The sequence below is a fragment of the Eubalaena glacialis genome, chromosome 2 (genome assembly GCF_028564815.1).
Source record: "Eubalaena glacialis isolate mEubGla1 chromosome 2, mEubGla1.1.hap2.+ XY, whole genome shotgun sequence".
Classification (NCBI taxonomy): Eukaryota; Metazoa; Chordata; class Mammalia; order Artiodactyla; family Balaenidae; genus Eubalaena; species Eubalaena glacialis.
Window position 1 is genome coordinate 63476418 of NC_083717.1, and position 23233 is coordinate 63499650.

Sequence of the window (23233 nt, forward strand, 5' to 3'; positions counted from 1 at the left end):
TTGCTACAGACGTTCTTGTTTGTGGCTCCTGGTACAGATGTGTCAGAGCATGTAAGCTCCGCATCTAGGAGTGGAAGAACTAAGTCATAGGGTGACTTAATCTTCACTTAACAGGATAATGCGAAGCCGTTTTAACTAGTTCTAACAATTTACACTCCCACCTGCAGGGCATGAGAGTTACTCTTAATCCACATTCTTGCCAATGATTACAATCATCAGACTTTCTAATTTTTCCCAGTCTAGTGATATCTAATTGTGTTTTAATGTGCAAATCCCTAATTACTAGTAAGGCTGAATTTTTTTTGCATATTCATTTGCCATTTATGTTTCCTCTTCTGAGCAATATTTTTTCATGTATTTTGCCTGATTGCCTGTTTTTGTCTTTTTGTTGATTCATAAGAGTTTTACACACATACATCTATTTGTTCATTGTATGTGTTGTAAATATCTTCTTCCAGTGTATGGCTTATATTTTCTTTCTTTTTTTTGGTGTTCTTTGATGAATAGAAGTTTTACATTTTAATGAGATCAAGATTAGTGATTTTTTTTTAAAAAGTCTAGCACTTCCTTAGTGCCTTTTTTGCTGGTTTAAGAAACCTATCTTCCTCTGTTGTTATAAAGATATTCTTCTATATTAATTTTTAAACCTGTGAAGCGTTGCTTTTCACATTTACTTAACCTACTTGACCTAGACTTTGGGTATGATGTCAGGACATGGTTCAATTTCATTTTTGCCCCATATGGACAACCAATTGTTCCTACCAATTTACAATGTTACTTAGATATCACATCTGGGTCTATGTCAAAGCTCTCTGTTCAGTACCATTAGCTTGTCTATCCTTGTTCAAACTGTCTTAGTTACTGTGGCTTTATAAAGTGTGTAGATCTTAGTAGAGCCACCTTCTTCTTCTTAAGGCATATCTTGGCTACTCTAGTCTCTTTGTGCTACCATATACTTTGTACAATCAGTTTGTTAAGATGCATGAAGAACTCAGTGGACTTCTGCTTTGAAATTACATGAACGTTATTATTAAAATTTGTATTCCTATGGATGAATGGGGTACAACTCTCCCCACATTTGGGTCTTCTTTAATGTTTCTTTTGTATTAGGGCAATTAGCACTAGTGACCCCAACAGAAAAAGCCCAAAATTTCAACGGTTTAACACAATGAAGATTTATTCCAGCTCAGGTAAATTCCCCTGCAGGCCAGGCAACCACTATCCTTACTGATACCAACTTGATCCTGTGGTCTCCAAGATCACGTGGAAGAAGAAGAGAGAACTGGAAGAGATGACGGATTCTGAACTACTTCTCTCCGGCCGTGACACACCTCACTTCCTCTCATGCTCGGTCATCGCTTGGCCACAACGTAACTGCAAAGGAGGCTGCTCTATGTGGGGGGAGCACATGGAATAGTTGCTGGGCATTAACTGTCTCTGCCAAATCTTTCACATGGCTTTATAGTTTTCTTCATGAAGGTTTGTGCATTTTGTTAGATTTATTCCTAGTACCTTTTATTTTTGTTGCTATTGCTAATGTATCTATTTATATTTAACAAAAGTCACCACTTTTCAGTGTACAGGTCATTAGGTTTTGACAAATTTACTCAGTCCTTAGAACCACTTCAACAATTAAGATAATGAACATTTCCGTCACTCCTCCAAATTCTCTCCCGTCCCTTTGCAGTCAGTCTCCTACTCCTGACTCCTGGCAATCTGCTTTCTGTCACTAAAGTTTTGCCTTTTTTAGAATTTCATATAAATGGAATCATAAAGTATGTCATCTCTTGTGTCTGATTTCTTTCATTCAGTCTAAAGCCTTTAAGCCCTGTCCATGTGGTTGTGTGTATTGTGGAGCAAACTTCCCTGGCACAAATATGCCAGGATTTGTTTAGTCCTTTACCCACTGGTGACCAGGTGGGTTGTTTCCAGTTGGGCTATTAAGAATAAAGCTCCTATGAACATGCATGTTCAAGTCTTCACGTGGACATGGATTTTCATTTTTCCCTAGTGGCACTGTTGGGTCATTTGGTAAGTATACGTTTAAACTTTGTAAGACACCACCAGATTATCTTCCAGCGCTGGAATACTGCTTTGCATTCCCACCAGCAACTGCATGAGAGTTCCAGTTACTGCAGATCTTTGCAATACTTGATCTTGTCTTTTGTTTTTACCATTCAAGATGGTGTGTTACGTTAACTCCTGGTTTTAATTTCCATTTCCATAATGACTAAAGATGCTGAGCAGCTTTTTTGAGCCTTTATTTGCTATCTATATGTGTTCTTTGGTAAAGTGACTGTTCAAATCTTTACCCATTTGTTTTCACTGGGGCATTTGTTTCTTATTATCAAATTATAAATAATATATTCAGGATACAAGTCCTTTATAAGATATATGTTTTGCAGATATTTTCTCCCAGTTTATGGCTTGCCTTTTCATTCTCTTAACCATGTCTTTCAAAGAGTAAATATTTTTAATTTTGATGATGTTCATCTTATCAAACTTTTCTTTTATAGTTAGCGTCTTTTGACAAGTGAATTAAAAGGGTACACTAAAAAATGTTTACTTAACACAAAAGAAGGCAGTAACAAATTAATAGAGGACAAAAAATAAATACCTATAGAAAACAAATAACAAAAGGCCAAGTGTAAATCCTACCTTATCAGTAATTAACATAAAATGTAAACAGATTAAACACTCAAAAGGCAGAAATTGGCAGGATGGATTTAAAAAACGATATAAGTTTGAGATATAGATCTCTCTCAAAATTATATTACATAGTTTTAATATATAAATACATAATTATAAATATATTAACATTAGTCATTAATATATTAATAAGAGAATGCTATTTGTTGATATATTAATATATATTATTTTATATGTATTATATATATAATCCAGTTATGTACTGTTTATAACAGACACACTTGATATTCAAAGACACAATAGGTTGAAAGAATGTGATAAGATATATCATATAAACATCAGCCAGAAGACAGCTGGAGTGGCTATACTAATATCAGACAAAGTAGACTTTAAGACAAAATTGTTGCTAAAGACAAAGGCTATTTTAAGATGATAAAAGGATCAATCTGTCAAGAAGAATTAACAATTATAAACATATATACACCTAACAGCAGAGCCCCAAAATTCATGAAGCAAACCTGACAAAATGGAAGGGAGAAATAAATAGTTCAGCAGTAATAGCTGTAGACTTCAATACCCCATTTTCAATAATGGATAGAAGAACTGGATAGAAGACCAGCAAGGAAATAGAAAATCTGAACAACAATATAAACTAACAGACATCTAGAACCCTCCACCTAATGACAGCAAAACTCATACTCTTCTCAAGTGCACATGAAATATTTTCCAGGGTGGACTATGTGTTAAGCTACAAAACAAGCCTCAATAAATTTAAAAGGATTGAAATCATACAACATGTGTTCTCTGACGATCATACAATGGTATTAGAAACCAACAACAGAGGGAAATTTGGAAAATTCACAAATATATGGAAATTAACACACTTCTACAGAACAAGTGGGTCAAAGAAGAAAGCACAAAAAATATTAGAAAGTAAATTCAGATGAATAGAAACAAAAACACAACATACCAAAACTTATGGGGTGCAGCAAAAGCAGTGCTCAGAGAGAAGTTTATAGCGGGAAGCTCCTATATTTAAAAAAAGACCTTAAATCAATAACCTAAACATTCACCTTAAGAAACTAGGAAAAGAAGAGCAAACTAAGCAAAGCAAGCAGGAGGAAGGAATTCATAAAGATTAAAGCTGAAATATATGAAATAGGTAATAGAAAGACAACGCAGAAAATCAGCAAAATCAAAAGTTGGTTCTTTGAAAAGATGAACAAAATTGACAAATTTTGACAATTTGACCATTGACCCTCTTGGAGACAGTAAGGCAACTGAGTACATTTCTAAAAATGATGTAATAGAAATATGTACTCTCTTTGCAAAACACACATGCTTTTGTATAAGGTGGATGGACACAGTATTAAAGTGCTGTCAAAACTCTTAGCTAGAGAACATTCTTCCCCCTGGTAATTATGACTCTGGGATAGAATTGCTGTTACCGAACCAAAATTTGGGTCCGCTCACCCACAGCATGCAGTAAAGCCAATCTGCAGGCACTAGGTTGTGGTGAAGGAAAGTGTAGCATTTATTATAAGGTGCCGTACAAGGAGTCCGGGACAGTTAGTGCTCAAAAAGCCCGAACTCCCTGATGACTTTCAGCAAAGCATTTAGCATCCCAGCGTATGTGATCAGCTCATGTACAATCCTCTGACTGGTTGATCGTGAGGTAACAGGGTGGTGTCACAGGGGTTAACATCAGTCCTTAGGTGCCAGTAGGTCTGGGGTCTACCATGCTCCTGGTCATCAAGTAGTTAATTTCTTCCATTTGGTGGGAGTTTTAGCATCTGTGAAACAACTCAGGAAATGTGCATCAGATACTGTCATCTAGGTACTTCAGAGAGGAGTTAAAGCAGAGGATATGGGGTAAGGGTCTGCCCCATAGGGAAGGCCCCATAGGGTCCCACTCGGTTACATTGCCATTTTGAAACTTCCCAAGTAACAAACTTTTTGATTTCTGTGAACAAACTTGAAATTGCAGTTTCTCTGATCTGACAGTCCATAAAAAAGATCTGAATAAGTGTTTCAAGGAAAGTTTTCCTTGAATATTTATGCAAATATTGCAATGTTACCTCATTTGGGGGACATCAAATTAACTCTGTTAATTCTTTTTTTTTTTTATAAATTTATTTATTTATTGTCTGCATTGGGTCTTCGTTGCTGCGTGCGGGCTTTCTCTAGTTGTGGCAAGCGGGGGCTACTCTTTGTTGCGGTACGTGGGCTTCTCATTGCGGTGGCTTCTCGTTGCAGAGCATGGGCTCTAGGCGCGTGGGCTTCAGTAGTTGTGGCTCGCAGGCTCTAGAGCACAGGCTCAGTAGTTGTGGCGCACGGGCTTAGTTGCTCTGCGACATGTGGGATCTTCCTGGACCAGGGCTCGAACCCGTGTCCCCTGCATTGGCAGGTGGATTCTTAACCGCTGTGCCACCAGGGAAGTCCAACTCTGTTAATTCTTTATTGAAGAAAATAAACTTGCTACTTGCACACACACACACACACACACACATAAAGAGAAAATTTGACTGCCAAAAACCAAAGGACAGAGATAGAGAAGACTCAAAGTACCAGCAGGAATGAAAGATGGAATATTACTATTAACCTTTAAGAAGCGAAAAGGGACATGAGGGAACTCTATGAACAATAGTACACCAACAAATCAGATAACCTAGATAAAATGGACAAATTCTTAGAAACACACAAACTGCCAAAACTGAATCAAGGAAAAACAGAGAATCTGAACAGACCTATAACAGGTAGAGAGATTCAATTCGGAATAAACTTCCCATAAAGAAAAGCCCAGGACCAGATGGCCTCACTGGTGAATTCCATCAAATGTTTAGAACCACGAACACCAATCCTTCACAAACTCTCCCAAAACGCAGAAAAGGAGGGAAAACTTTCCTTACTCTATGAAGCCAGTATTACACGGATACCAAAATCAGCTAAAAAAGTACAAAAGAAGAAAACTACAGACTGATATCCCTTATGAATAAAGACACAAAAATCTTCAACAAATTCTCAAGGGAGGTGAGGAGTTTTACCTATTTTTAAAATACAGCGGTGCCAGTCAGGCTTCCTTGGTTTCGTTTCCTGACAGGTGGATTTCTCCTGGGCCACCCTCTCACAAGTTTCCCTTCCAGGTCCCAGGGCTCCTCTCCCTGCTTCCAGGTTCCTGGTATTAGGCTTTTCCCCAGGGAAGCACTAGCTTCCCTTTTTGTTTGCCACTTGGGTTGTTTCTTGTCCTCTGTTGGGGAAATTCCTTACTTTCTTTTGAGCAAATAATTTACAAGTCTTTCTGTTGTAATTTAGCCAGTATCTGAATCTTTCCTGCTTTTCAGATCTAGTGCAAGCAGTGCTGGAAGAAACTCTGTTTCCTTTCTCTAGTGAATTCCCCACCATTCTCACAGGTACTTACTCTGTGACTGGCAGATGCTGCAGTCATGGTTGGAAGTTCCTTCCTCACTTTGCCAGATCACTTGGTCAGGTCTCTTAGCACTTTTCATGCTGGATGGTAGTTTCTGTCTGCTAAATGTCTGTGTCCTCCTCTAGACTGTGAACACATCAATAGAGACGGTCGTTACTTATTCCGCATCCTCAGCGCCTGGCATGCAGTCAGCCTTCGGGAACCTTTGTGAAACCATGAATGATTTCCAGCTTCTAGGGTGAAGAAGACTCTTTTCTGACTGGCCCGTAATATTCCTTCTCTCACACCACCCACCCACCCACATGGAGATCCCTTTGGCTTTAGTTCCAGCCAGGTTCCCTCCTGTGTGTTGGTCTAGAATGTTCATCAGCTGGTTCTCTTGCCATTTCCTAGGCAACTTTGTCTATGGGAGGCTGATCCATCATTCTGCCTTCGAGAATAGATCCAGCTCTTCCTGTCCGCTTACAGAAAGCTGCCCAGAATTCTCAGCTGGGGTTTGAGTTTATGGAAAAAACTCATCTTATTCTGAACTCACCAGGACTGACCCCCACCTGTGGCACATGGCCAACCAAATGCAGCTCGACCGGGCCCAGCATTACCCTTGCAGTGTTCCAGGGATTTGGGGGAGCATAGCAGCAGCTCTGTGCATCCTCCATATCCTGGGGCCCCGGCACTTAATCCAGTGACAGGAGGCCTAGCACAGTCCTGGAAGCCCCAGCGCCATGCAGGATGGCTGGGATCTGTTCTCAAGGTATCTGATGCCCATGTGAAGCGGGTTAGCTTCCTACCTCTGCACTGGCCTCCTCCTCCCCCCAGATAGAAAGCCTCATTAATTCCTAGACTCAGCTCAGCCTTACCTCTGCTGCAAAACCTTTCCGAGCACACGCTCTCAGGAAGGATTAGGATTTTGTCAAATTCCCCCAGCACTGGGCCACAGTGACTGCAAGTCCATCTTCCTCACCTATCAAGTTCATTGAGTCAACACCTCTAATGTGCTAGGTACTGGGACGGAGAATACAAAAACAAGCATGATTGCTTTCCTTAAGGAGTTCACAGTGTATTAGAAGAGACAGAGGACAGGAACAGGAACCATCAGGTTCAGCGGACTGAATGGTTAGGCTGGGTGTTTAAAGATAAATAGAAATTTACAAGGCAGAGAAAGCCAGTACTGAGGGTAGGGGGTAGGGAGACAATCTGAGGCAAAGGGAATAGTACAGAGGTCAGATTTCATGGCTTATTCTGTAAGTGCAAATTGGTCTGTATTGCTAGGGCCAAATTTGGGTCAAAGGGCAGATTAAGTGGCAAATAAAAGCCAAGAGGTAGACAGGGCTACATTGGATTCTATTTTGTGGGGCAGGTGACAGGGGAGCCATGGCACGATGTTGAGCAGGGGAGAGAGGGCAGATTTGAGTTAGAAAAATCAAATCAGGCCGCGCCGAACCGCAGCCATGGAGCACGCACCTCCCGATCCCGAGCGGCTTCTGCAGCCTGAGCCCCTAGAGCTGGGCCACGCCGACACTGGGCTGGAGTCTGTGGTCAGTGAGGAAGTGGAGGGGGCCCGGCACGAGGGCCCCGGGGACGGCACAATGACAGAAAATAATTTTTGGTTGAAAAAGCTAGAAATTAATGTTTCAGAAGCAGAAAAGCAAACTGGAAGAAATGTCATGAACATGCAAGAAACATATACTGCTTACCTCATTGAAACAAGGTCAGTTGAACATATTGATGGTCAGAGTGTCCTAACAGACTCACTATGGAGGCGGTAGAGTGAATTTGAGTTGTTGAGAAACCACCTTGTAGTTTACTATCCACATATTGTTGTGCCACCTCTACCAGAAGAAAGAGCAGAACTTGTTTGGCATAAACTCTCTGCTGACAACACGGACTAGGATTTCATGGAAAGACGACGAATTGGTTTAGAAAACTTCTTCTTGAGAGTTGCTTCATATCCCGTCCTCTGTAGAGACAAAATCTTCTATTTGTTTTTAACACAGGCAGGTAACTGGAAGGAGACTGTGAATGAAACAGGATTTCAGCTGAAGGCAGACTGCAGGTTAAAAGCGCTTAATGCAACATTCATAGTGAAAAACCCAGACAAGAGATTTACCGAACTAAAACACTACAGTGATGAACTACACTCTGTCATCGCATATCTTCTTCGAGTCAGAGCGAGAGTAGCAGATCGACTGTATGGTGTATATAAAGTACATGGGAATTATGGGCGAGTTTTCAGTGAGTGGAGAGCCATAGAAAAAAGAAACGGGTGATGGACTGCAGAGTGCTGCGCATCATAGGGATGTGTATGCATCTTCTACTGACGATATTTTGGAAGATGAAGAACATTATGCAGATCAGTTAAAGGAGTATCTTTTTTATGCAGAAGCCATGCATAAAATGCGGGCTGTGTGCAGGAAACATGAACTTATGCAGTATGACTTGGAGATGGCTGCTCAGGACTTAGCATCCAAGAAGCAGCAGTGTGAGGAACTGGCAACTGGGACCCTGAGAACATTTTCTTTGAAGGGAATGACTACCAAGCTCTTTGGTCATGAAACTCCAGAGCAGAGAGACGCCAGAATAAAGGTGCTAGAAGAACAAATAAATGAAGGAGAACAACAGCTTAACTCTAAAAATCTGGAAGGCAGAGAATTTGTCAGAAATGCTTGGGCTGATATTGAACGCTTCAAAGAACAAAAGAACCGTGATTTAAAGGAAGCCCTCATAAGCTATGCAGTCATGCAGATCAGTATGTGCAAAAAGGGAATTCAAATTTGGACCAATGCTAAGGAATGCTTTAGCAAGATGTAATCCTGTGAAATGAGTTTCTCTTCAGTCAAAGTGCCCCAAAACAGAAACACAAGTAAATAAAAAAATTTAAGTTCCTACCAGTATACACAAAAAATATATAATAATTGAGTAAATTCAGCTTTAATTTGATTGTTGTGTTAATACAGCACAAAAGGATGTATTTGAATGAAGATTAAATATTACAATTTGAGGTTTTGGGGACTGGTGCTGATTCTGAAACATTAATTAGATAAAATATACCAAAAAATTGTCAGGCTTCTGAACCAATGACTGAATATCAAGATGTTAGGTAATTTTTAGATGTTCATTTTAGTGCCCACTGTTTCAGATCTGCTTATGTAGGGAGTTTTTTCCTAAGGCTGAATTCTTATCTTTATTTGGTAAGACCCACTAATCTGTTATAGGGGGGTTAATTTTTCTTGCCTTATAGTTGAGCTGTTTGGTTTGACAAAGCTCAGCAGAAACTTAGTGTGACATCTAAGAATTTCTCCCACATTCTTTAATGCCCCCAAACATTGCATACACTAGAAAATGCCTTCAATGTGTGTTTTACCAGAATTTTGATACTGGTCAAAAATTTTACACTGCCAACAAAGAAGACTCAACTTCTCAGATATATAGTGAACTGCATTGTTGTGATCTAGGAATTGGTATATAGCAAGTTTTAATTGAGTATGTTACATACAAGCATTAAATTCTCAGATAATTCTTAACCTCCGTGATGAGCCTAAATTTACTCTGCCTGGCTCTCTACACATGGCATTTCAGGGTACAAGGTGTAGCATTTCAATGTATAAGATATACGTAGTGAACATACGTGTTAGTATCTTTGTTATTAACATCCTTTTTTATTGCTTGGCTGTAATTTTTGCAAAGATAAATTACATTGCTTTTGTGTTTTTGTGGTATATGTTCAGAAGCTAAGCCATCCTTGGTATTTTGCTAGCTTTGCAGAACCCTACCTGTGTACTCATTATTACTAATTATGTAAAAACAGATTTCCAGTACTGTTCAGCGTTTGACATTTTTACATGTTTAAAATGTTGCTGAAGTTTTGTGCTGTTTGCCAAACTCATGAAATAAATAAAGTATTGTGTTATTAAAAAAAAAAAAGAAAGAAAAATCAAATCGTGTGGAGGCTAGATTGCCAGTGAGGCTGAGGTGGGGGGATGGGTCGATGAGGAGTCTGCCCAATAGATGACCAACAGGAGCCAGTTTGGAGACACTTGAGAGACAGAGCTGCAGGGTTTGCTGAGCTACGTACTGTGGTGTTGAGGGAAGAGTTTAGAATGGCTCCCAGAATTCTCCTTGGCGAGACCAGCTCCACAAAGGTAGAGCCACTAATGAGGGGCAGGCACCTGTATACACACCTGTGATGGAGTGATGGGGCTTTGCTGCAGGACACGGAGGTGGAGGGTGTGGAAATGTAAGATGACTGCAACCCAGACACCAGCTGAGGTCAGTCTGCCTATTTAAACCTGGATAAGGCGGATTGGGATTCTCATACCTTGATGTGGGAAAGGTCTTGTGCCCTCCTGTGCCCCGATTTCTGCGAACTCTCAGGTTTAAACTCTTTTGGTCACTTCTGGCTCTGAGCCAATCCCATTTTTGGTAACCCTCAATCACCATGCCAGACTTGTGGTCTATCCATCACCACGTCGACCCAGATGCCCCTTTCTTTGAAGGGAGAAAGCCAGTAATTTGTGCAAGGCCTTGTGCACATGGCAGACGTTATACAAGACTTGGGGAGTTGGATGGGTTTACGTCATGGAGATGCAAAGAGCAAACCGCACTAAATTACCTCTCACATCTTCTCATTTCAAAACATTCTTTGGGGCACCTTAAGGGCAGCCACTTCCCACTGCGGGCATCCTCCCACCTGCCCCTCATTCTCTCATCTTCTTGTTGATATACCCGCTGCCTCCCCACCCCCAATTATTTCAGGAAATTCCAAATTCTCCTCACTATAGCACAGCAAGAGCTCCCTCTCACCCCTTCTGAGCTTAGCTCTAGGCCCACGTTTTCATTTCACAAACCAGTCAAATCCATAGTTGAGTAAAAGAGCATCTTGAGATGAACATCATCCACTGTGCTCAGAGGGTAATTATAGTCACAGATAACATTTTTTCAACATTACATACTTTTAAAAGATTATGGAAAATGTAAAGTACTATTTCCTTGAATTACTCTCTCCCACCTCGTCCCCTCTCCCCCTCCCTGGTGAACTCTCTCCTTTGGTAGCTAGAGACCCAAGGTGAAGAGTCAGGCACCTCCTGTCTGACGCCCCTTGTCTATGGGTAGGGCTGGCCCTGCTTTTCTGTCCCCTGCCCCATGCCCCCTCGCCATCAGTTTGACGGCTGGTTCAGTGCTGTTCTCCAGTCTCTCCTGATGACACCACACTCCTGGCAGGAAGGTGTCTAAATTCGGGAGGGGCTGATAGACTGGGGAAAGAGGGCATTTCTTCTTCATATAGAGCTTTGTTCATAGTGTTTGTCTTAGAACCAACTGGAGGACATCCTTGCACCCAGTTCATCATTGTGGTATCAGCCTCATTTCTTATAACTGTGCCAGGCAGACAGGTCTTTGTTATCTTTCAAGTTCACCCCAGGACAACAAAGGGCCATGGCTGCTGGAATGGGAGGGTCCTGGCACCAGTAACACTAGGGACCTACAAGGATCCCTCTAAGGGAGCGGGAGGGGGGGTGTGTATGCGGGAAGCCTTCCCACACACTCCAGGCCATGAGTCCTCCAGCCTGTCTATCCATCCTTCTGGGAGACAAGCATCTGCTATTGTCAGAATCTGCCCTTGGCATTAGGCCTTCAGAGAGGAGTGAGAAATTGTGTCCCCACTGAGTCCACAGCCCAGTGGAAAAAGACTCAAAACAGATAAATCACTGTAAAATGCGCCAAGAGCTCCACCTAGGGATGCAGAGGAGGGTCCCCACCGGTTCTCTGGCTGTTAGAACACGGGGGTAGTGGTGTTCCGGATGCAAAGACTGAAAGGCGTGTCCCAGGTTGCCTTCCTCTGCTAGACACCGGGTGCACAAGGAGACGGCGTCTGGCCTGGGGCTGCGGCAGACTGGCACAGGCTCTGGCACTGGGAGCTGACTCCACCCTGAGGCCAATGGGGCATGGCTAATGGGAATGATGGGATTTGGGTTTCATAAAGTACACTCGGCCGCAGAGCAGATGAAGTCCTGGGGCTGAGGGAGCAGTTAGTAAGGAGGCTGGGCTCTGTATCCAGCCCTCACACTACTCCACATTCATGGAGGGCAGGCCTATGGCTGCTGTGCTCCCCACTCACTATTCTGAGCCCAGACTCTCATACACTGTGAGAAATCTTACAGAGTGTTATGGACCGAATGTTTGTGTCTCTCCAAATTCACATGTCGAAATCCTAATCCCCAGTATGATGGTATTTGAAGGTGATTATTAGGCTATGAGGAGCCTAATAATGGGATTAGTGCCCTGGTAAAAGAGACCCCAGAGAACTCTCTCACCCATCTGCCACATGAGACACAGTGAGAAGACGGCATCTATGAACCAGGAGGTGGGTCCTCACCTGACACCACATCTGCCCTTTCCTTGATTTTGGACTTCCAAGCCTCCAGAACTGTAAGAAAATAAGAGTTTGCTATTTAAGCCCCCTAGTCTATGGTATTTTTGTCATAGCAGCCCAAGCTGAGACACAGTGAACGCAGTCAGAAGTTGAAACAGCCTGGGAAAGGTGGGGCTCCTTGCAGACACCCGCTCTAGGCATCACACACCAGTGCGAGGCGGGGGCGGGGAGGCCCGGGCCTAGCGTGGGTCCCAGGCTGTGCGCCAACAGGACGAGCTGCTGCGCAGGACGCTGCCACAGCAGGGACGCGGCCTGCACACCCACCATTCAGGAACGGCTGCGCTTTTCTGCCTGGGGGAGGGGGGCGCACCTGGCTCTTTCTGACAGGTGTCATCTTTGATCCTTTGGGCTCTCAGTCCCTGCAGGGGAGCAATGGTCATGGGGGTGGGGACAGGGACAGGGCTCGTCTTTGGGGCTGGAGGACACCCAGATCACCGCCTGGCTCACCCGCTACACCGCCCTGGGTGCCCCTCCGAACTCCTGCCTTTACAGTGACGAGGGCAATGGTGAAGTCCACTTGAGGATGGGAAACGGGACCCTGAAGTTCTGTTTTCCTAGGCAAAAAGGAAAATAACACTTTGTCCAGACCAGAGTTTGATTGGATTAAAAAAAGTGTATTGGATTTCCAATACTAAATAAAAACATGAAATTGTTTTTCAAAAAGCCATAGAGTTTACAGCATCAACTACAGAAAAGGCCAAACAAGTGTGTACAGAAACTAGTCCCCAGCAGCCCTCCAGGTCCCTTTCCAGCAGGTGACAAGGCAACAGACACATTTGCTCCAAATCCTCCTGAAGGAAGCTGCTGGTCAGCAGCTCAACTAGGACATTACAAGACACACAATGGTTTAATTTCAAAAATCACAGGAAAATGTAAGAAAATGTATTAAACTGTGAAAAGGTGCAATACAGAATAACTTTCCTTTTTCTTAATTTAAAAAAATCCCCCAACTTTGAACAGTTATTTAAAAATAGGCCCCTCCCCCCACCCCAGTTCTGTGGCAGTATCCAGGTGCCAAGGCCCTGAGGTAACCGAAGTATCAGGGTTCATGGGAGGGGATGTCCCGAATACCGAGCATGTTTCTTTGGGCAAAAGGTAAGACAGTTTCTGGGGAATCTAGCCCTCCTGGTGTCCAGAGTGCTCTGAGTGCTCTTTTCAGGATCAGTTTAAGTGCACTGGGTTTCCAGAATCCGGCCTCGCACTATCCTCCGTGACCAGCTAGCAGGGTAACAGGAGTTCCAGCATTGCACTTTTCATTGCCCCCAATTAAGAAATAGAGTTCATCTTCTAGAAAAGCAAATGTGTGATAAGACCTAAATAGGGGAAATAACCAAGGTACAAAGGCTAGTGGCGCGCCTGTGTGGCCAGGGCAGAGCACAGGCCCCGGGGCAGGCAGGTCCGAGCGCCCACTGGTGTTCTCAGCAGCTGACCTCTTCTTGGCTACAGAACCAAAGCTCGATCTGCCTTCTGCACTGCCTTCCACACTCTCTTCTGGGGATTTGTTGGGGAGTAGGGGAAGATGCCTGAGGGTCAGTCCTGTATTTTTTCTTAATAGATTCTTAATATTAAACAAACAAAAAAATCTCAGCTCCTTACATTTTTGAGAAAAAGTACACAAGAACCTCCTGCAAAGGCAAAGGCTTCTTGTGTGGCCAGCCTCTCAGCACACCTCAGAGACCTCCTGCTGCCCTGTTCAAATCAGGGGCTTAGCTGAGCTGCTGGGATGGTGTGCGGGAGTTGGGGAGGCCGCTGTCCCCGTCCCCTGCTACGTACAGAACAATGTTCAGAAAGAAGTGGGGAGCCTCACTGGTGCTGCAGCCCCTGCCTGCTTCATTCTTGCTAACGCCTTCCCCACGGGGCTCTGAGGCGTGGAAGTGAGAGCTGGACTGGCTGAGGACAGGAACTAGGGAGAAGCAAGGAGTCCTACATAGGAACAAAGCTCCCTCCTTAACCTCCGACTTCCCCGAAGGGAACACACGGTAACAGCAGGAAAGGGTCTCTATCCTCTTCTCCGATTTCCCAGGAACTCGGCCAGGCTCGTGCCCTGTCCTGCATCACTCCTGCAATACAGCGCCTGACTCCTCAGCGTGGACATTCTTATCAGGATATGACCAAGACACCAGGGCGGCTACATCCTCGAACCCACCTATTGCACAGAAGAAATTTTTAACTAGATCCAAATGAAACTCCAGTTGCAACTTAGTGACAATAGAGATGGACATGCCAGGACAATGAAGAAGATGCTTCCATTCTCTGCAGGCTTCTGGAAGAAAGTACAATGACTGAAACATTCACAGGACCTCAGCAGCCCCTCAATTTCCAGTTCCCAACCCCCCCAGCCCCCCCCACCCCAATACTGCAACTGCACAGAAAGCAACAAACAAGTCTTTTCAATGTTACATTTCATTCAGATAGATCTGTAATCTCACAGTGATGAGAGGAGAAAGTCAGGCCTTTAATAATTATAATAAAAAAAATAAAAAAGCTTACAAACAGCAATGCAACATTTCCTCCCCCCCCCCAAAGTGATGGATTAACAGCTGGTAGAGGATGCAATGACTCAGAATCAAAAATAAAAACAAAAACACAAAACAAGCCAACCCCTGGAACAACCCACACTGTCAATGACTTTCCATACATAATTCAAACAAGTAGTCAAATGTCAACCACTTGTGGAGAACACCACAGACTTCCTTGGTTGTTGATAGTGTTTTTCTTTTGAAGGTAAAATAAAATAGGACACAAATAAAATTGTACATAAATGCCAACGTCTACACTCCATAAAGGCGATGCCATCGCAGCATGAAGACACAGCCTGACCACAAAGTGAAACAGAGGTTGCACTTCTTGCCTCTTCCCTGGACACAAAATTTTGGCCCATGGTGCCCAGTCCTGCAGGGTATCGGCAGGCAAAGGGAAGCTGCCTTGACACGGCGTCTTCCAGGCCGACCAGGAGAAGGCAGGCGGCCAGGCCTGGAGCTGGCCCCACGCGGGGGTGCTGGCCGGGCGGCCTGCTCACTCTGTGTTTTCAAGTGCTGTCCTCTCGTGCTCTGTACAACTCCTTGTTTTCAAGGCTAAGTCCCAAGACTTCTAGACTCAGGTCCGGAGTCACGTCCCGGTCAAGGTCGTCATGCTGTCGTGATGGCGTTCAGGTCCTTCATCAGTCCTTCCAGGTGGGCCATCTCTTTGGTCAGCTCATCTGGTTCATAGCTCTACAGAAAAGAGAACACTGTTACCAGGCACAGTCCAAGCAGCCGTCCAGAAGGAGGGCCCACAGAGAGATGTCAAAGCGTCAAGTGGTCAGTGACAAAACTGCCTGAGAGACTGGACCACCCAAGCCCCTGCTGGCCCGGCAGCATCAGAGGTTGCAGGATGTGCCCAAGCCAGCAACCACTCATTTCTTTCCACTGCAGAATGCCTTTCCTCCAACCCACACTGCCAGAGTCACGAGGACCTCACAGGCCAGAGGCCCCGCCACTCATCCCTTCTAGTCTCTGTTGGACCCAACACAGTTGGTATGTCCCCTGTATCTCTGGGCCCCAAGCTCTCCTCCTAAGAGAGTCCTGTACCTGGAAATGCAGAGGCAGAACATACTTATTGGAGTGTGGGAGTGAAAGATCAAGGAGAGACCCTGTTGGTTTTTGTTTTGAGAGCAACCATTCAGGCACCTTCCTCTCCAGCATCCTGCTCAGGAAAGGTCATGAAGGGGAACTAAGGGGAAAAAGAACACGTGGATGGTTCAAACCAAGACAAGAGGACCAGAGAGACAGGACACAGTTAAAAGGAAGGCAGATGGGTGGGCTGGTGTGACAAGCTAATCCAAGCAGATCAAACCCTCAGCACAGCCCCAGCTCACAGGAGCTGCTCAGTGCTTGCCTGATGAGTGACTGAGCGACTCTGCCTCACACTTCTGGGCCAGCACAGAGTATCAGCGTGCCCAGCGCACTCTCAGGACTTGGGACATGCACCTAGTCATCCTGGCGGGGCTGGTGGCTCTGGGAACTCACACTCTCGGAGTCTTCCAGCATCCTTGTGGTCTCCTGCACTTCAGGGGCACTGGGAACCACCACTGGCATAGGAGGCCGGCTCCTTCCTAAAGTCCCGATGGAGGCCGTCTTCACCGAGTGAATGTGATGATTTAGAGCTGAGGGGGAAAGGGCACCATCAGGTGTGTGGCTGAGCCTGCTCCCCTAGACCTCACAAAGGTACCCAAGGTCCAAATGCTGCTAAGGGTGAGGGATGCACCCAGTCCCAGGGCAGAGATCCTGCTCTGAAAAGGCACTGGAACAAGATGGCAGGAGGGAGAAAGCAGGGCATCCAAGAGACCAAATGTTCCATTTGGCTTTAGAAAGCTCATCTCCTAGTCCAGTTGCTCTCAAAGTGTGGTGGCCCAAGGGCCCCTGGCAGGATATCTGGGAGGTCAAACCTCTTTTCATAATAATGCCAAGACAGTTTTTGCCCTTCCACCAATGGTACAAAAGCAACAGTGGGTAAAACTGCTGGAGCCTTAGCACAAATTAAGGCAGTGGCACCGAACTGTAAAGTCATTCATGGACATGCATACTTGCAAGTTTAAAAAGAGCCAGTTTAAGATCATCGTTAATGAAGTAGCAAAAATTATGTTATGAAATCTCAACCTTGATTACACATCTTTTAAATATTCTAAAATGGAAATATGGGTAAAATACTTCTGCTGTACACCAAAGCATAATAGCTGTCTTCAATAAAGGCACTTGTAATTGAGTTGTGAGCTGAACTGCTGCTTTCATCATGAAACATCAATGTTAGTTCAGAGAAAGACTGACACACAAACTGGTTATTCAGACTTGAGCATTTGGCAGATATTTTCTAGAAAGTGAATGAAGTAAAGTCAGTCACTTCAGGGAAAACAATGGACAGTATTTATTTTCAATGATAAAATTTAAGTTTAAAGTGAAAAATCAGAATTTTGAAAAACTTGTATCTGCCACCATGAGCTTGAGAGCTTCCCAATACTTACAGATGTTGGTGATATTAATGAATGTATTTTTAGATACTGTTTAACAAAATGTATCAAAATTCGGAGGATCTGTATAACTTAGTGAACCATTACTTTCCAAAGACCAACATGTGATGTTCAGTCCATGCATTCAAAGTACAAGATATATGGATTTATTGGAACAGAGTACAAATAATTATGTGGTTTCTGATTCCACATTACAAACAAACCTATAAGAAACTACAACTTGTTGAGTTTTGCTGTAGTATCAAAAAAGAATATTCCACAGTTGTCTGAAAAGGTGATAAAAATAATCTTCCCTTTTCCACCTACATATCTGTGAGGCCAGATTTTCTTCAACCAAAACAACATATTGCAACAGATTAAATGCGGAAGCAGGTGTGAGAATCCAGCTGTCTTCTATTAAGCCAGACATTAAAGAGATCTGCAAAAATATAAGACAATGCTACTCTTCTCACTATATTTTTATTTTGAAATAGTTATTTTTCATGAAAAATATGCTATTTATCTTAACATGATAGATTTATTGCTATTTTTAAATGAATAAAATTGTTTTAAAATCTGTTTTGATTTCTAATATAGTAAATAATGATAGGTACAACCCATGTGAAGAAAAGCTCTTGTGCAGCTTCAACGGCTTGTAAGAGTTAAAAAGCATCCTGAGACCAGAAAGCTTGAAAACCAGTGATTTATTCTGAAACAAACCATCGTAATAGAGAAAAATGTGAAAGAGGAGGAGGCAGAAAGCACGCCTTTGAGGTGAGAGGGCTTTTGTTGAGCTGCGTGAACTCAAGGAGTTAACTTTCCTTCTGCAGGGTTATTCCTCCACCCTAAGGTTCTTCCTTGTTTCCAAGTCTTGGCCTCCCTGACCCTTCTCCAGCTGGCAGGAACCCTATGGAGTGAGGCAACTCTGGGAGGAGGCTGGGCAGACCAGATCTGTTGTTCATACCCATGCCACTGGCTTTTACCACCAAGGACTCTGCACCCAAAACACAATTCAGAAAGTCAGCCCTTGCTCCCCGCCAAATTATTCTCTGGTTTATATATGTTCCCAAAGGAGGAGCCCTTATACTCCCTGAGAGGGGCAAGGCACCCTGCGACACTAAATTGCAGGGGTAAGCTTGGAGGACATTTGCTTTGTTACTCTGCAAAGAAGAGGTGACTTGCGCCATAAGCCAGAGCCAAAGGGCCCCTCCAGTGGTGCTGCTGTCCCCACTCACCTTGCTGGGATAGTAATGGTGTGCTTGGCAACGCTGGATCATAGGTGGGAGGACCTGGGGGAGGGATTGCTGGCACAGCAAAGCTCTTCAGTGGGTGGGAAGGGCGAACGTGGGCTGTAGGAAGACTCTGGCCTGAATCTTCCTCTTGGGAGCTGGCCAAGTAAGAGGAGCTGGTAGCACCTTCAGGATCCTGGTGATCAGTACAGCATGTTTGAGACGAGGAGGCTGGCATGGTGTCAGTGCTGGGGGTGTTTCGAACAGATTCTACAGCAGGAAAGTCCAAATGTTAGCATTTATTTTACCATTGAACATATGCACATTCCAGGGTTCTGGCTACCTCTAAGGGCTCCTGAAACCAGCTCAATAAGCACTTAGGATCAATGCTAGTCCAAGGGAACATGGATTAGCACCACTGTCAAGGCTAAGTAAGAACAGTCTAATCTAAGAGTCCCCAACAATTTTGTCAACCAGATGCTGGATTTGTTTCACCTACACAACCAAGTGGTCACAATTTTATAGATTTAAAGTTCTCAGTACTCACTATGGAGCACATATCAAGGTTCCTGAGATGTTGTCTATTAAGATGTAAATAAGAAGAAAAGAAGGGACTTCCCTGGTGGCACAGTGGTTAAGAATCCGCCTGCCAATGCAGGGGACACGGGTTCGAGCCCTGGTCTGGGAAGATCCCACATGCCACAGAGCAACTAAGCCCGTGCACCACAACTACTGAGCTTGTGCTCTAGAGTCCGCAAGCCACAACTACTGAGCCCATGTGCCTAGAGCCCGTGCTCTGCAACAAGAGAAGCCACCGCAATGAGAAGCCCACACACCGCAGTGAAGAGTAGCTCCCGCGTGCCACAACTAGAGAAAGCCTGCATGTAGCAACCAAGACCCAACACAACCGTAAATAAATAAATAAATAAACAAATAAATAAATAAAAGGAAGAAGAAAAGAAAACTGAAAATTTCACTCATTGATTGACAGTCTTCAGAGACTAGCCTTTCACTGACAACATGTCTTACCACCAAGACTGGCTGGGTACCTGACAAGGACCAGCTCTGCCTGCGAGGCCTGGTGGTCACTGCAGGAGAGGCAGTGCCACAGGCCCTGCACGCTCTCTGGCTACTGTGCACACCCTCCCCAGAGCAACAGCCCCACAGCTCAAGTGAGACCTGGACAACCAAACAGTCCAGAGGTCTGTAAATGGCTTTAAGATCATGCCATGAGGTATTTGGGGGTCCAGAGAAAGAAAAAGCCTGGAGAAGGGGAAAACTCAAGAAGAACATGACAAACATCTCAAAATATGTGAAGAGGGGTCAGAGTTGTTCTGGAAGGCAGCATGGGGGGTAGAAAAAGCACTGGCTTTGGAGTCAGATAGACCTGAACCCTAACCTCTACATACGAGCTGAGCGAACTTGGCAGTCACCAAATCTCTGAATCTGTTTCTTCACCTATAAAAATAGGGAGAATAACACATAATTCACCGAGGATTAATTAAGAAAATGTATGTAAAGTGGTAGACATAGGGTTTGAGTAATTGATAAGGTTCTTTTCTTCGTAAATTACCCGAGTGCTTACTCTGAGCCAGGCACCATGCTAAGTGCTTTATACTCATTGGCTCATTCAATCCTCCTAGTAACTCATTAGACACTGGGAGGTTAAGCACGGCCCAAGGACACAGAACCGATGGGGCAGGATTCCGAATCCCTGCCCGAGTCCCAAGTCCATGCTCCAGCCACTACACATCACACTGCTCCTCCATGCCCAATACCACCCGTCCCCCGACTCTGCAGGGGCAGAAGCAGCACCAAGTCCCAGGGAGACCGTATGAGGAAGACCTTTCAAACAGTGTGAGCTGGTGCAGATCACCATCCCCACCCTGAGGAGGGGTCTGGAGGATACCAGCTCAGGGCCATAGGCTGCACCAGGTAGCCTGAAGGAGGGCCTCCCTTGATTCCTAGAGTCCTCAACCTTATCAAGGAAAATAAACCCTTTTAAGCAGTAATGCATGAGCAACCTGCAGAAATCCAACCTTTCCCTGCCTTTGTTGCTGAGATAGCAATGAAGCTGTTCCCTTGGGCTCTCAGGAGATGGGCCACGGCAGTCATGAGTGCTACTCCCTTAACTTAAAGGCCTTGGGTCCCAGCAATGAGGGACTCATACACCCTCCCCAAGTGCTGAGAGCCTGGCTGTGATAACCCTCCCAGGCCTAGGTCACTTCTCGTCCTTTCCAGGGTGCACTGAGGATCTCACTTCTTATGCTTGCTCAGGTCAGCTATCGCCACACCTGGGGAGCTGCTGGTCCCACCCTGTGTGATCCTGGGATGGGTGGAAGCTGGTTAGCGAGGGTAACAAGGATGAGGAGAGAGAGAGCAGGCTCTAGCCTGGACCATGTCAGATTGTACTGGCAGATATGTTAGGTCAGCTCTGGGCACACAGGCCTACCTTGGATGCCTCAACTGCCTTAATTTGATGCATACGCTTCTGAGGGCCAGAGATGGTGGGAAACGTGAAAAAGGAAAAGAGGGTTGCCTACATGAATCAGAGTGTGGAGCAACTCCAGAGGGCACCAGCACACTGTATTCTCTGTGAAGGGTGTGCCCTGAAATTGTGCAACACCTCTGGCCCACGAGGGAAACTATGCTGTAACTAAAATTTCTGCTTTGGTAAGGGACCTACTTCCTGACTGACCTCTCAGAGTTGTCTAAGACACACAAAGTGCACAGTGGCCGAGCGCTTGGGCAAGTGGAAAGCACGCTTTCTGCATCAGGTGGTAGTGACACAGTAAATGTCCAAGGAAAAGACACAGCCAATGCCCTCTAGAGCAAAGACAGCCCTGGACAAGGTCTAGTCATGCCAAGCCCACATCTACAGGTCTGTGGTAACACTGGGCTCTAGAAACACAGGAAAACACAACAGGAGGAGAACTTTGATCACTTCTAGATACCTGCTCTACATTTCAAATCCATCTTCAGTGGCTCCATTACAAGTTTTACCTTCTTTTATCTCCTCTGGTCATTAAAACAAGGAACCCTTTAGTGGTACAAATAGTTACTTTTCCTCTTTTCGCTTTCTGCCTGAATCCATACAGAACCAGCTTTTATCAACACTGGACCACTTGGACGAGGGGTGGGTGGGAGCCCTATGCTTCTTGCCAACCTTCAACCCCCTCCTTGTCCAAGAGGGAGGAGGAGGGGGCTTATCTGACTGGGAAGACCCTGCCATGCACTTAGGTAGGCCCATATCCCAGTGGGTGAGGTCTTTCTGCCTTAAAAATGGAGAAACAGAGTCAGGACACAAAAACCGCTTTCTAATAGCAGGTTTGGAGGGCTGCTTTCTTGTCTGTTCTATCTGAGATTATGTCTGTGAGGCAGCCTTCTCCATAGCCTCCTGTAGACTGTCTTTCCCTAAAGGCAGGACCCCACACCTGGATTTGGAGGGAGGGAGAGGCCAATTTTAGACATGAGTTCAAGCAGCATTCTCCAAACCAAGTAAAGGTTTGGGAGTAGATAACTTTCGGAGTTACCAGGCATCTCTTAATAAGCTTTGACCCTCCATTTGATGCTTTGGGTATGTTTATAATTGATCAAAACGTAAAGGAGGAAGGGATGTTACTGGCAACCCAAGCTTCTAGCATGAAGTTTTGAGGTTCTTTTAAAATGGAATTCACTTGAAATTCCCTTATTTTCCAGAACTACCAAAACTTAGTTCTACTAGTAACATATGTAAATATTAAAAGACAAGTTTCAAGTGATGGAAAAAGAGTACATTGTATAGATGAGAAGTGTTTTTTTTTGCACCTTAAAACTGAGAAGATGGAAATTAATTTTCAATTAATGAGGAACAGTATTTATTCCATTTGCTGTCCTCTCACCTTCACTTTTTCTTCCTTAAAACTGTTTTGATAAAGCTGTTTCTTAAGATTTCCAAACTGGGGCATGTTAGCCTGACAATGTATATCTTTAAATACACTGCAGATTGTTAGGCTAATTTCCTATCTATTTTTAGAGATGATCTATGCCTGTGAGCCCTTTCTAATTTCAGTAATCCACTAGGCAACCTGAGGTTTACAATATGCACAAGCTCAACATGACCACTGGCCCTGCTGTCCCCAGGTGTTGCTCTTACTCTGGAACATGGCAGAAGTAAGTAATTAAGACCTAACATTAGAACTACCTTATGGCTGCCCTAAGAACCTTCCCAACATTAGGCAAAGGCAACATCTAGTGTCAACATCTAGTGTCAACATCTAGTGTCTGAAAATCACCCAGAATACATTTTCCTTTCAAACTGGAGGATTAAAAAAATAAACAAACTGAAAATATGACGGAATTAAGATGCAAGGTGAGGGAACAAGACATGGTTATGTGATTAGAGTTACGTTTTTACTAAAACAACACCTTGCCCTAAGCACTTAAAACTTAGGGGAAAAAAATGGAGTGAATTTTATAGAAACAAATTTGAGTCAGTAACAGAAACGTTATGATAAACAAATAACACTGAAAAAAAA

The 23233-nt window shown here is 44.2% G+C and overlaps 1 protein-coding gene and 1 pseudogene across 9 annotated transcripts in view; one reads left to right on the forward strand and one right to left on the reverse strand.

Moving 5' to 3' along the window:
* The first annotated feature begins 7524 nt into the window (after positions 1–7524).
* Positions 7525–8914, forward strand: LOC133085069 (sorting nexin-4-like; annotated as a pseudogene).
* A 5956-nt stretch (positions 8915–14870) lies between these two features.
* The window catches only part of NEO1 (neogenin 1), a 240219-nt gene continuing 231856 nt past the window's right edge, over positions 14871–23233 (reverse strand). For all 9 annotated transcript variants that reach the window (XM_061180093.1, XM_061180091.1, XM_061180088.1 and 6 more), the window contains 3 exons: positions 18723–18986; positions 16511–16647; positions 14871–15715 (listed from right to left, as the gene is read on the reverse strand). In XM_061180093.1, coding sequence (XP_061036076.1) covers positions 15632–15715; positions 16511–16647; positions 18723–18986 — 485 coding nt within the window. In that variant the 3' untranslated portion in view covers positions 14871–15631. The remainder of the gene's footprint in view (positions 15716–16510; positions 16648–18722; positions 18987–23233) is intronic.